General features: G+C 36.2%; 1 protein-coding gene across 1 annotated transcript in view; it reads right to left on the bottom strand.

Annotated features, from left to right (window-relative positions):
• Positions 1-13728, bottom strand: part of MAP3K2 (mitogen-activated protein kinase kinase kinase 2) — an 84597-nt gene that overhangs the window by 23694 nt on the left and 47175 nt on the right. The window contains exons 3-8 of the mRNA XM_084643955.1: positions 13547-13686; positions 10220-10260; positions 6508-6607; positions 4180-4293; positions 3171-3270; positions 356-486 (exon numbers count right to left, since the gene is read on the bottom strand). Coding sequence (XP_084500081.1) covers positions 356-486; positions 3171-3270; positions 4180-4293; positions 6508-6607; positions 10220-10260; positions 13547-13686 — 626 coding nt within the window. The remainder of the gene's footprint in view (positions 1-355; positions 487-3170; positions 3271-4179; positions 4294-6507; positions 6608-10219; positions 10261-13546; positions 13687-13728) is intronic.

Genomic DNA, 13728 nt, shown 5'->3' with positions numbered 1-13728 from the left:
GATGTGAAAAGTACTACATATCCCCTTTTCAATCCTCTGAGCTATTCAGACCCCACCCACCTTTTCCATCAGTATCCAGATAGGATATGATATTGAGAGAGAGAGCAGGAATTCTGGTAGATTCTAATAGCTTCATTCTGGTGGAATAGTTGAGTAACAGACAGATCAGAGGAACAGAATGACACGCCCCTGTGCACCTGCTAGAGGAAGGTGGTAATGCTTACTAGGTTTATAGTACTTAAACCATTATAGAAACATTAACTGAAAAGCTGATAGGTGGTAATTGGTAGGTCAGTCAGTCACCATGCCCACAGTGACATTTAATCAAGTGGAAATGGAAAAAAAAAATATTTACTTGATCCATGCTTTCTGGAATGAACTCTCCTTCACTATTGATACTAGTGAATGATCCATTTCGTACCACCTGGTGCAGCTCATCTGGAATGTATCCTGGGGGAGGTGAACTCCTATCACGTGTATTAGATCCTTTTAATAAAAAAAAGGCAATATTGGAGAACAGTTTTCTTGGACTGGAGATTAAAAACAATCCTCTCCTGCAAAAAAGCTTACTATGGTATTTTTTCTTTTTGTAAAGCACAAAGTTTGCTTCTACATCTACCATGACTTATTTCACAGTTTTTAAAAGCTGACTGTTGCTCTCATGGAGCCTGATACTGCAAGGTGCTGATTTTCCAATGGCCAAGGATTCAAAAAACAACCGCTCCTCCTCCCATTAGGCACCATCAACTAAAACTTTAATGTCATCTCCTAAAATTTAATACTTTAAAATGTATTAAGTGACAAAATAAAGCCCAAATCCTGCTCAATGGATGTGGACTCTGCTCATGCGGAGCAGCTTCCAGGATCAGGTCTGATGACGACAAATTAAGAACTACTACACATCATAGGTAGGATTGCTTAAGAAAGTCAATCTACATATTGAAGGACTGGAAAAGTGTATTGGGGTACTTGAGTTTACCATGATTAAAATTAAAATTTCCATTGTTTCTTATAGCAGAGAACAAGAACAGTTCAGTTTACTAAAGAGGGTTTAAAGGTGACTGCAAACAATCCACTACCATCACATCACTATGCCTTTAGTATGCTGGAGAGGGTTCCAGAATGATTCTTTGGGATAAACCCCCAAATTAATTGACTCATATTATATGAAAGTGTGTGAAAGGAATGAATCTTAAGGTGTACTTCAGACATCTTCCTTTGTCCCCACAGATTAGTATATATTTGTTTGTTTTCAGTGTTAGCTTTAAGGATAGAACTTACTTTTAAAATATGAAATTCTCCTTTACATCCTCAATAACCCCAAATTAAGGGCAGTCATAAGCTTCATGGGGCCCAGAGCTAGCTGTGATCACTTTCTCCTTTACAAACATTCCTAGACCTGTAGTCAACATTCTGTGTTTCTCCTGGCGTTTTTGGTGCCCTTAACTTCATTAGAAGAGACAATATAATTCTAAATTTATAATCTGGGAATTGTGTCCATCTACATATCCGTCTCTGGATAAAAATTTGCCTCTGCCAATGTGCAAGCTAATCTGGTGCATTCTAAATCTTGCATTTAGAATGCACCAGATTGAATGTACTTTTCCACTGTACAGCACAGGCATATAATTCATTAATTCCCAGCACACCAGATGACTGGATCTAGATTTCATAAGAGAGGAGTATTTACTGATGCCAATTCTCATGATTTTTATTGACAACCTCATGAACTTTTACTTAAAACCCCAGCTCCTGGAGTCTTATGAGGATGTGAGAATTTCAGCTTTCACTAAAACACACAACAAAAAATGTTTATAACCATCATCAGTGCAGAGAAGAGCTTGAAAACACAAACCCTAAAGACTTAATCCAGAAGGCAAATAAAAATAATCCAAAATGTAAAAAAAAGAGAGTACTTGTGGCACCTTCGAGACTAACAAATTTATTTGAGCTTCACGAAAGCTTATGCTCACATAAATTTGTTAGTCTCTAAGGTGCCACAAGTCCTCCTTTTCTTTTTGTGAATACGGACTAACACGGCTGCTACTCAAACAAATCCAAAATGTATTATTTATTTTAAAAAAACTCATGATTTTTTGTGGCCTGACTCATTATTTTAAATCTTGCAGCAGGTACTACTGGGAGTTGTAAATAAAAAGCACATTTCAACTGTATCAAACCAGGTGTGACAAATCGTTACCTAAATACAAAGGTCCTTATATTACATTAACATCTGTATTTAATATGGTCATATTTAAAATTTTAAAGAAAAGATGTCTGAATATCCAATCCCAAAATAAAGTAAGCAAACATTTAATTAAGCATCCAACTATCTCCTTAACACAGATGAGTTACAGTGCCACACTATTTTCTTTTGTTTGTAACAGTGCAATATATACACTGCAAAAATATGCTTACATGATGTGCAAAATCAGAACGTAATTGACAATTAAACTGACAAACAAATGTTACTTGTTCAATTAATTCTTTAGTCACAGAAGACATGAAACCAAGGAATCCACATAATTAAATTTCACAAGTTAACCTCACACTTCAAACTGCATAGGAGAAAAGGTTAATTAGTCCAATGCTAACACAGCTGCTTCTCTTAGAGGTACTTTAAGAGCAGCCTGAACAATCTAAATCACCAAACATTTTTAAGAATGGAATCTTGCAGTCAGGAAAATGCATTGCCATTTAAATAAATATGGCTTTGTTCAGAAGCTCAATCCTGCATGTAATGAAGTCAAAGAGAGTACTGACACTGAGTTTAATGGACAGAAGGGATAAGTCTGCAAATGAACAATAAAAAAGAAAATCTATAGGCTAACATTGGGGAACAAAGAATTAACCCATTTGCTAATATCCCAAATCTAATTCTATTACAGGGTTCTTTCAACTATGGATCAATTCTTTTTTTTGGTCAGTCTTTTCTGCACTAAACATTTAGGCAAATTAAAAAAATATTTACCTTTATTTATTTTTTCTTTGATTTTTACAACTAAAAATTATCACCCAACTCATCAGCATGAATAAACCTCAGTAAAAGAAACATGACATCAACCAGTCAATCAGGATTAACGGAGATACTCTCTCAAAAGTATGAGTCTGCAGACAATTTAAAATGAAAGCTCATACACTTAAAGTCACAGGAATATTAATTGCTTTACCTATTACAGACAGCCTGTTTTTCCTCTCTGCCACTCCAAATACTGTATTATCCAAATCTTCCAGTGATGGCAAGGGTTCCATGTTACTCAGAACAGGAACCTAAAAATGAAAAAAATATAAAATAATATATGTTTAATTCTGTAGTCCCAAAAGGAGAAGAAATAAAGAAAAACACACTACAGATTTCCAAAAGCTCTTTGTTACGAGAAACGTTTCCATGCGATATCTTTTTTTGCGTAAGGAAAAGAAGCCAATTTGCTTCAAAGTCCATGTATTTCATATCATTTCAGTTGTTTACTCAAACATTTCTACAACCATGTCTTAAATTACACTGAAATAGCAAGTTATGTTTTTGTTATAATTAGAATTTTTTTCAAACTTGCAATTTTCAGTTTGTGTCAAGAAAAATACACACTCTCTTTTAGCTCATAGAATCTGATGTTTGGATTTCATCTTCAAAGAATCACTATACAAAATAATAATAATTACTTATAATGTGGTATAACTCAAATGACCAAAGTATTATTGTGCTAGTAATGTCCACATAAAGTGGTACTGTGGGACATGACAAAAACCTATTATATCTTCACTGTTACCATTTGTTGTGACAGATACATTTGAACACCTCTTTTTTTATTTAAAGAAAATTTGAAATTATTAATTTAAAAAAGTTAAATGCATTAGCCTCTGAAATTGCATTCCTATGTTGGCGATTTTACACATTTTCCTATTTTAAAAAATATCTTTTGCTGCTGTATGAAAAACCCACACAAAGAGGGTAACTCAAATAATTTAACTCTCCAGGGGAACACAGTGAAAATGACCAAACATGAAATGTTGCATGCATAAAGTAAACAAACTCAAAAAATAGAAAAAACATTCTCTCTAATCTCTTATGTTTCTTATAACAATAATAGATACATATTTCACAGAGAAGTGTAATTTTTAAGTAGGCAATGTCCCGTTGAACTCTTTAATCTAGACATAAATAAATATACTAATTCATACCTGTGAATTTCCATGTATTACAAGCAATATCTTGAGGCTCTTCATGTGAACACTACGATCTAGCAGTTCAACAGCTTTGTCCAAATCATCCTGTGTGGTTAATGGAATCACCAGCTACAGGGAGAGAGAGGAAAAAAGTTGTCTTAGTAAGGGACAAAAAGAGTAGTGTTGGTGTAAACCCGATACTGTGTGTGACTAAGAACCCCCCAAAAAATGTTTTTAAAACCAATTAATATAAACTACTATAATAATGCAGCATTGAGACACCTCAGTCAGGCACTGAAGAGAATTAGGAAATAATGTTAAATTTGAATCACAACTTTAACTTTGCCTTCTAGTCTGCAAAGCATTATGAAACAGGCATTCATAACAAAGTAACAACCATTTCAAAATATACAATGTAACATTTTCTGCAGCTTTAGATACATGTAGCATCTTATAGTATATTTTCTTCATTCTCCTACATAGAAGTATCATAATAAATCACTATACCTTCCCCCCACAGAGCTCATAAATAATTTCTTTTCTACATCATTATGTACAGTATTTTGTCACCTCACATAGTATACATTCAAAATACATTTTTTAAAAACAGTAATGTTGTTTGTACACATTCCCCAATGACTTATCTATTAAGTAATTGCATTATTCAAGAAAGGTGCTAGACATAAACATTCCTACATGGGATAAATACAGGCCTCACTAGGAAGGCATGAACTGAATTAATTCTTTGCCTAGGCCAAGGTCACAAATTGCCGACTGAAATCCATTTAAATTATAATTAACATTTTTTAAACCATAACCATATTTTAATCAAATTAGAATTGAAATATCTCCTGTTTATAAAAAGAAACTGCACAATACTGGTCTATATCAATGGATTTTCCCTGCCCACAAGTAACTATTGTAATGAAATTTGAGGAATGAAACATTTTGCAAATTTGGTTCTATAGCAATCAATTAACCTCCATGTTACTCAAAGAAAAACACAATCAAACGGGTGTGTGTGGAGGTGCGGGGTGGTGTACATTTTAGAATAAAACCAGAAACTAAGCTATTAGTATTTGTATTATGTTAGTACCTAAAACCCATAATCAGGGATTGGGACATCACCATAACGGTCACTGTAGAGATATAAAGTATAGTAAAGACTGTCCTATCATACAATCCTAGAAGATTAGGGTTGGAAAAGACCTCAGGAGGTCACCTAGTCCAACCCACTGCTCAAAGCAGGACCAATCCCAACTAAATCATTCCAGCCAGGGCTTTGTCAAGCCGGGCCTTAAAAACCTCTACGGATGGAGATTCCACCACCTCCCTCGGTAACCCATTCCAGTGATTCACCATCCTCCTAGTGAAATACCTAGTCCTACCTCAAAGACCTTAATTACAATACAACAAGTGGACAACAAGTGGACAAGAAGACAAGGTAAACAGTAGTTTCTAATATTTATTAGCTTAACAGTGGCAGGTTGTTTCTAACACACTTCTGACTATACCTTCTCCTTTCTCATTTTAACTCAAAAAGGGGACAAGAAGAGCAGAAAATTCATTCACATGCCCAGAGGCAGATTACCCTTTTGTGGGGCCCTGGGCCAGAGCAAGTGGGTGCCCTCCCCACCCCTTCTGCCTGCAGTAGCTCCCTCTGCTGCTCCCCCTTCCCTCATGCTCCTACCAACAGGAGAGCCAGGCGGGTAGGCAGAGCGGGTCACGAGGCAGGGGCACCCATTTTTCTGGGGCTCCTCAGTTGGCTGTGCTGCCCAGAAGAACTAGGGGGAAGAAAACAATTAAGTCCAGAAATGGGACAGAAGGTCCGGCTCTTTACTCAAATGTCCCAATTCTAATAATAGTATTTAACACTTACATAATATTAATCTTTAAATCTCCAAGCACTTTACTGTGAGGGTAAATATCATCCACATTTTACAAAAAGGAAGGGAGGCACAAGAAGAGATTAAATGAGTTGTCCAAAGGCACACAGCAGGTCAGTGGCAAAGCTGGGAATAAAAATCAAATTCACGACCCCCATCCCCAATCTGGTGTCCCATCCATCAGGGCATGCTGCCTCCCTACAACATTTTGGGCTGTGCCCTCTTCCTTATCCCTGTTTAGACAAATCCCATTCACCTGAGGGAATGGTGCACTGGAGAACCCTGCAAACTCATGGTAGAAGTGACTAACCTTGGCCATTCTGCAACTTTTTAAGCAGGAGGCCATCAGGTGGCCTTCAGTCATTATGAAAATACGTTGGATTTCAGTCTTGAAATGTTCAGCTGTCAAAACCATTAATACATTAGAAACTGAGGATTTAGGAAGGCAGAATATTACCTCATTATTGCTGTAATGCAAGTCCATAGGCTGTCCAAAAGCAACTTTAGCTTTAGATGCAAGATCTTCTAGTTTGACAGGCCTGGGAAATTGTAGAATCCTGTAACACAAAAAATAATTTTTGGAGAAATTTTTCACTAATTTGAAAGGATCATTGTTTATTAATGAATTACCCATGAATAATCTTATAACAGGAAAAAGAAAAAACAGTTTACCAAATATTAGCTGCCTGCCTTTCTGGGACATTAATATGCAGAATAAATTTAAAAAGCATCTTCTGTAGTAAAAATTAAAGGAACGCTCACAGTTTTTCATATTTTACTAGGCATAAAATTAGGTCCTGCTAGCTGTGCTTGAGTAATTTGCATATTGCTCCATTCTGGTGAGCACTCACAGCATTAAGTATTCCAGAATCCTGCTCCAACTATTCCAGAATGGAGGATTCTTGTAAATTTCAATAACTTCTGTTTAACAGAACTAAGTAGAACACGGGAGGCAGCTATCACTGAGGCTTGATCTGTTCAACATACTTACTTCGGTATAATTACGCCACTTGGGTGTGAAAAATCCACACCCCGAACGAAGTAGTTATACCGACCTTAACACACACACACACACACACACACGTAGACAGAGCTACGACGGCGGGAGAACTTCTCCCACTGACATAGCTACCACTTCTTGCAGAGGTGGAGTTAAGCCAATGAGAGAGTTCTCGCCCATTGGCTTTAAGCATCTTCACCAGATGTGCTGCAGTTGTGCCAATGTGAATTTGTAGTGTACACCTGCCCTAAGAAAAACAGGATGTAGGCTAGTAATTGACTGACCAGCAGAAGAGTTAGAATTACATCAATATTACCGCCTTCATTTTAACTGGCTAACAAATTTTCTAGAATCATGAGGAGAGTTTAAAAATACCATCCAGCCACCCCCCTTTTTGAAAGATATGATGTAGTTAAATTGTTAAGACTAACAACATTGACAGTGTTTCTTTAAGTAAAATTCCCTTAAAAATTTCTAAAATGTGGGTTATAAACTTAAAGATTTCCTATTAGCTGAATGCCACCAAAACTAAAAGATCCTAAATGTGTGTCACTCTGAGCTTCCATTACGTACAAATATCTCTCAAAAAGAAGCTGTTAAATTATTTCAGCAGAAGGCCATATAACAGACTTTTGCTTCATCGCTATTCTAAGTGACCGAGGCAGATATGAACCACAAATCCTGAAGAGGAATTCCACTTGAATTTTATGGATATTATGCTGGAAAATGAACAATGGCTAATGGTCCCTTTTATCTGTGTCTTCATTAACCAACATACCAGTAAGAACGTTGTTTCCTCGGGAAAAGGAGGAGAGAAGCTAGGTCATCGTCTCTTTCCTTTCTCACCTTTGTGCAAGCCTGGAACTTTGCTTACTAGAAGACTTTGGCTATCAGTTTAGAATGCCATATATATTATCTTAGGAACTTATGAATAGCTCTGACTCCTCCTTTCTGCCTCCTATTTTACAACAATGTAGAAGCACCATTCAAAATATTTATTTATTGCATAACCCTATGTCCATTGTGCCACCCCATCCTGGTATCTTTGGAACTGTATGTTCTTACACAGAACAGAGCTCAACCTGCATATTGGACGTGGTTCGTCCAGCATCACCTGTTTGCAGTTGTAGCTATGTTGGACCCAGGATACTAGAGGCACAAGGTGGGTGAGGTAACATCTTTTATTGTCCCCACTGCTGTTGGTGAAAAAGGCACGCTTTTACCAACAGAAGTGGGTCCAATAAAAGAATGTTACCTCACCCACCTTCCTTCTCCAGTATCACCTGGGCATTAGCTCCAAATCACTTCTATCTGGCCTGAATAGTCTTAATTTTAAAGGAAGCTACAAGGATGTCTTTTGCATTACATAAAACATTCTTCCACAAATGATGTGCTAATACATTTCAATTACAATTCTAGACACAGACAGTGAAGTCTGTTAATGGCCAGTAAGAGTACTTCTATTTTTCTAGCCATTTTAAAAGGTGGCCACACTGCATTCTGATTAGCATGGAAGAACTTGCATTGATAGATTTTACAGGCCACTAACAACTGGTGACCAGTAGCACAGGCTTCAGTGTAATCTGGTTTTTTAAAAAGGAAAAGAGAACTGTTGCATTTGCTATTGTTAAAAATGGGGTTCTCTATCATCATTATTACTGGTTACATAGTACTGAGTGTGCTTGGTGTTTCACCAATATAAGGATAAAGGTCCTTGCTCTGAAGAGTTTACAATTTACACAATGAATATGACCAGAATTTTTGAGGTTGTTTTTTTATTTTGAGTTAATTTTCAATAGTTTAACTTGTGACCACTACTCACAGGAAGGTCTAGGGATTTACTTTGTAAGAAGCATATTGGCAGGAAGTACTTGGAGAAGAGAAATGAGGCATGGCAAACCTGTTCAGGAACAGAGTTCCAAGCAAAGGAGATGCATGAAGGAGGAGAGTGGGAGACCTCCACAAAGGGGAGATTGAGTCATACATCTTAGCTTTAATTATGCATTTTAAGCTTTTGAATATCTTTTTGAATATCTGGAAACCAATCAGAACAGCCCAGTTACAAATCTCAGAAGACTTTCCTACAGAAGAATTGCCAGTTAGGATTTTCCCACAAAATCACAGTCAGTACAGAAAGATCAAATCAAAACGTTTCCTTTTCTTACTAATGTAGGGCTTGATCCTGCAACCACTTATTCATATGAGAATAAGTCCCAGTAACTTTACTCGTGAATAAAGTTATTCATGAGAGAGCATTTGAAGAATCAGGTCCATTCTTTGGAATTTACATCTAAGTAAATCCTATTTGACAATTCCTTGACTAATCGAAAGGGTATAAAGCTAATTATGCAATGAAAAAAGTTTTCTAAATCCCACTTTTCACTCTTACAAATATATCAACTTAATAAAGCTTAGGGCTGGAAGAAGTCTCCAGATTAGTCTGCCCTTCTGCAAAAGTGCATGAATTGCTCAACTCATTTCTCTGGAAGTTACATTGCGAGTTTGTCTACACATTTCTGGTAATGGAAAACCGCTCTGGGTCAGGTATTCCTCTGACCTCATGATCAACATTTTTTTTCTTAACATTTAAACTAGACTTTTATAGATAATTTTATAGATCATTGCTGCTAGTGACTACAACACACAGCATCAGACCCCAACTAGGATGGCAGGCAAATATGGTAGTCTCAGTAATCACTATAAATTCTTTGTACTGATAACAAAATAGCTCTGGTGATCCAGTTTAGATTTTGCATTCTCACTTCATGTACCATGACCATACTGCTTCAACAATTCCTGACCACATATACAAATCTACTTATATTTGAGGTGTACACTCCTTGTTTGTGTAATTAATCTATGCTAGAAAGTTCTATTTTAAAAGCTAACATATGAAGATTTGGTAAGACATTTGCTAATAAGATACCTTTTTAGTTTTAAGAACAGTTTGGGGTCTACATTTAACAGCTTTTAATTAATTTTGTTTAAATTATACATTTCTATTTTCTGCTTATTTGTGCTGACTGTTCTATTTCTCTTAAGTCATGTGTGTACATCAATTTCTATCAAGTACTTTTAATGGTTTCTTTGGGACACTAGCAGAGAAATAGCAATAAAACCCATAAACTAGCAATAGAAATGCATTAAAAAGTTTCTTTTCCTGCCTTACCTTTTTTCACCTCGGTGTTCGAATTTGACTCTAACATCATTCTGTAATGAAAGAGAGAAATTATACATTTTTTAAAAAGCCATAATAGAAACCATTATAAATTATTAGTTGGTGACAAATTCTTACTCAGAAAACCATAAAAATACATTTAACATTCTCAGACATTTTGTTTAATCTTTAGAGGGGCCATAAGGTTTATTTATATTCTTTTCTGCCTTACTGAACATTTTGGCAGAAACTAACACAGACAAGTGGAAGATTATTTCTTCTGGTAAGGTATCAGATATGATAAGTCCAGAAATCCATGAGGATCAAAAGGATGGTTTTGAAGTAAACTAAACACTTGTGTGAGAAAAAACACACATTGGCCAGGAACGGCGAACCGCGGCCACTGGGAGCTGCAAGGGGTCATACCTGCCAACGTAAACAAAATGTCTCACAGCCCCCCAGTGGATTACTCTGATGGGCCACGTGCCAAAGATTTCCAACCCCTGATTTACATTTAGCTGTATTAAAATGCATGTAGTTTGCTTGTGCCCACTTTACCAAACGATCCAGATCGCTCTGAATCAGTGACCTTTGCTCTTCATTATTTACTGCTCCCCAACTTTTGTGTCATCTGTAAACTTTATCAGCAATGATTTTTAGGTTGTCTTCCAGATAATTCATAAAAATATTAAAATAACTGAACGGAACCCAGCGGGACCCGACGAAAAACACACCAGTTCAATGATTCTCATTTCACAGTTATTTTTTCAGACTCATCAGTTAGCTAGTTTTTTAATTAATTTAACATGTGCCATTTTTCTTTTAGATCTTTCTAGTTTTTTAATCAAAATGTCATGTGGTACCAAGTCAAACACCTTACAGAACTCTAAGGATATTATACCAACACTATGACCTGTATCAACCATAATTGATTTTTTAAATGAGATTACAAGTTAGTTTAATGGGATCTATTTTCCCTAAACCCATGCGATTTGCATTAATTATATTATTCTCCTTTAACTATTTATTAATTGAGTCCCATATCAGCCACTCCATTATCTTTCCAAGGATCAATGTCAGTCAGACAAGCCTACAATTTACCTGAGTCATCCCATTTATTCTTTTTAAAAATTGGCACAACATTAGCTTTCTTCCAGTCTTCTGGAATTTCCCCAGTGCTCCAGCATTTCAGCATTAATGGTCCAGTCAGCTCCTCAGCAAGCTCTTTTAAAATTCTTGGATGGGCAGTTATTTGGGCATGCTGATTTAAAAATGGTCAGCTTTCCATTCCACTAATATCTCTGAAGGATGTTAAAGAGTGTTATCACCATATGATGAGACCATATCATCTGTTTTTCCCCAAATACGGAACAGAAATATTTATTGAACCACGTCCACTTTTTCTGCATTATTATTGATAATTCTACCATTTCCATGCAGTAATGGAGCAATACTACTGTCGGGATACTTTTTGTTCCTAATATATTTTTTAAAACTTGTTTTTTCATCTTAATATACACACATGCTTTACAGCTGCCTTCACTTCCCCTCTAAACCAGGTCAGTTTTTTTTAACCAAGACAGCCTTCTTCCTTGATTATGACTCTCTGGGCAGCTAGCAAGGTGTTAAAGTATTTCCAATTATCATTCAATTTTTTCTGATTAAAATCTTCCTCTCATCTGATTTGGCTCACAATTGTTTTCAGCTTTGTGAAACTGGCCCTGTAAAAGCACCAAGTACACACATTACTGGTTTGGACTTTATTCTGCTTGCATATTATGATACAAGCTTGTATCTAAGCTACCATTAATTTTTAGTTTTGTAATCAGTTCCTCTTCATCGGTTAGGTCAAGGTCTAAGAAAGAATTACCCACATATTGGCTGCAACACTTTTTGAGTTAGGAAATTGTCATCTATAATGTCTAGGAATTCTAAGTCTGTTTTAATACTGGCAGCATGAGAACTCCAGCACATCACTCAAACTGAAGTTCTCCATGATCTCACAGTTCTTTTCCCTACACATTGTAAATAGGTACATAAGGAGGTTGTCATCCTGTTCCCTAGTATGATTGGGAGGTCTATAGCAGACACCAACTAGTACCCCATCTTGTGCTTTATTTGTTAGGATATTGATCCATAAACATTCAAGATCATTTTCTTCCAAGTTATCACTGACTCAGAAACAGATTATGCGATTTATGACAGAGTGCCACTCCTCCTCTCCTTCTGCCCGCTCAATCCTTCCTAAATCAGTATTGCCATTTTAACATTCTGATTGTGTGAATCAACCCATCAGGTTTCAGTAATACCAACCTCATCAAATTTATGCTCAAACGGAAAATTCCAATCACAATTCCTTGTTTGTTACAAGTGGAATATCTATGGCTTTTAAACCACCAATAAGGAATGACCCCCGCCCCCTTCTTCCAAATACTGAAGATAAAATAGATTAATACACAAATACATGTAAAAATTCAAATGTCTTGATAGACCACCAATTCAGGCCCCAATCCAACAAACATCCATTTAATTCTATGGGATTATTCTCATGAGCAATGCTATTCACATGCCCTTATACAGAATGTACAGAATGTGACCTACTGTACAAAGGCAAAAAACTGTGGCTTTTTGCTTCTTTATGAAGCTCACAGAAGCCCTAAATATTATTTTTCAAAATAAATATAAAATTTGAACATTCTGACTAAAAACTTCTCCCCCCACCCAATTGTTCAGCTTTATCAATTCTCTTTTGCAATACCACAATCTCCACTAGTTCTCTAGCTGCCCATAGTCTCTGGGAAAAACACAGTTCACAAGAACTAGTATTTCTAATGTCAAACAAATGAAAAAAAAATCTTTCATACTTTCTCTATGTATTTCCCCCCACTGCAAACCACCTTTAATATGACAGTTTCAATACCTGGATAGTCCAATTCAGTTGTATATGACTAAATTCAGTCTAAAGAAACAATTCAAAGAAGGGACGGCAGCAAATCTTGCTTTTAAAATAAAAATCCTAAAATAAGTCAGCAAAAAAGACTGTGATCCAAACCAAAGTGTGATCTTGACAATTAGTGTAATTCTCGGTCTTTAAATATTCAATTAGGGAGTAGGAAGGGGATGCTTTACCTTCACCAGATACATTTAGTGTGCATGTGTTTAGAATGTGTCCTGAAACATTACTCTTCATTTTTGTAACTAATTTCAAAAATATGCAGCATCCACAAGGGATTAGAATCGCTCATTTAACACTGACTTTGGTCTTGCAATTGGAAAATTATAGAAGTCACAGTAGGATATACATTGTTCATTGTGTTAGACAAGAATGCAGAAAATTACCTGTTTTTTGGGTGAAGATGATTTTGGTTTTCCTGTTTCTTGTACTGGCAATGCAGGACGACTAGCCTTATGAAGGACAGCCAAATCCTGCATGATTGAATTCAAAGCTTGCTGCTCGATAGAATTGAAAGACTGATCATCTGTTTAAAAAAAAACCAAAAAAACAAACACACCAACAATAG

This window comes from Lepidochelys olivacea (assembly GCF_965140295.1).
Source record: "Lepidochelys olivacea isolate rLepOli2 genome assembly, chromosome: 11".
In the NCBI taxonomy this organism is placed as follows: domain Eukaryota; kingdom Metazoa; phylum Chordata; order Testudines; family Cheloniidae; genus Lepidochelys; species Lepidochelys olivacea.
This window is presented reverse-complemented; position numbering and strand designations above follow the sequence as displayed.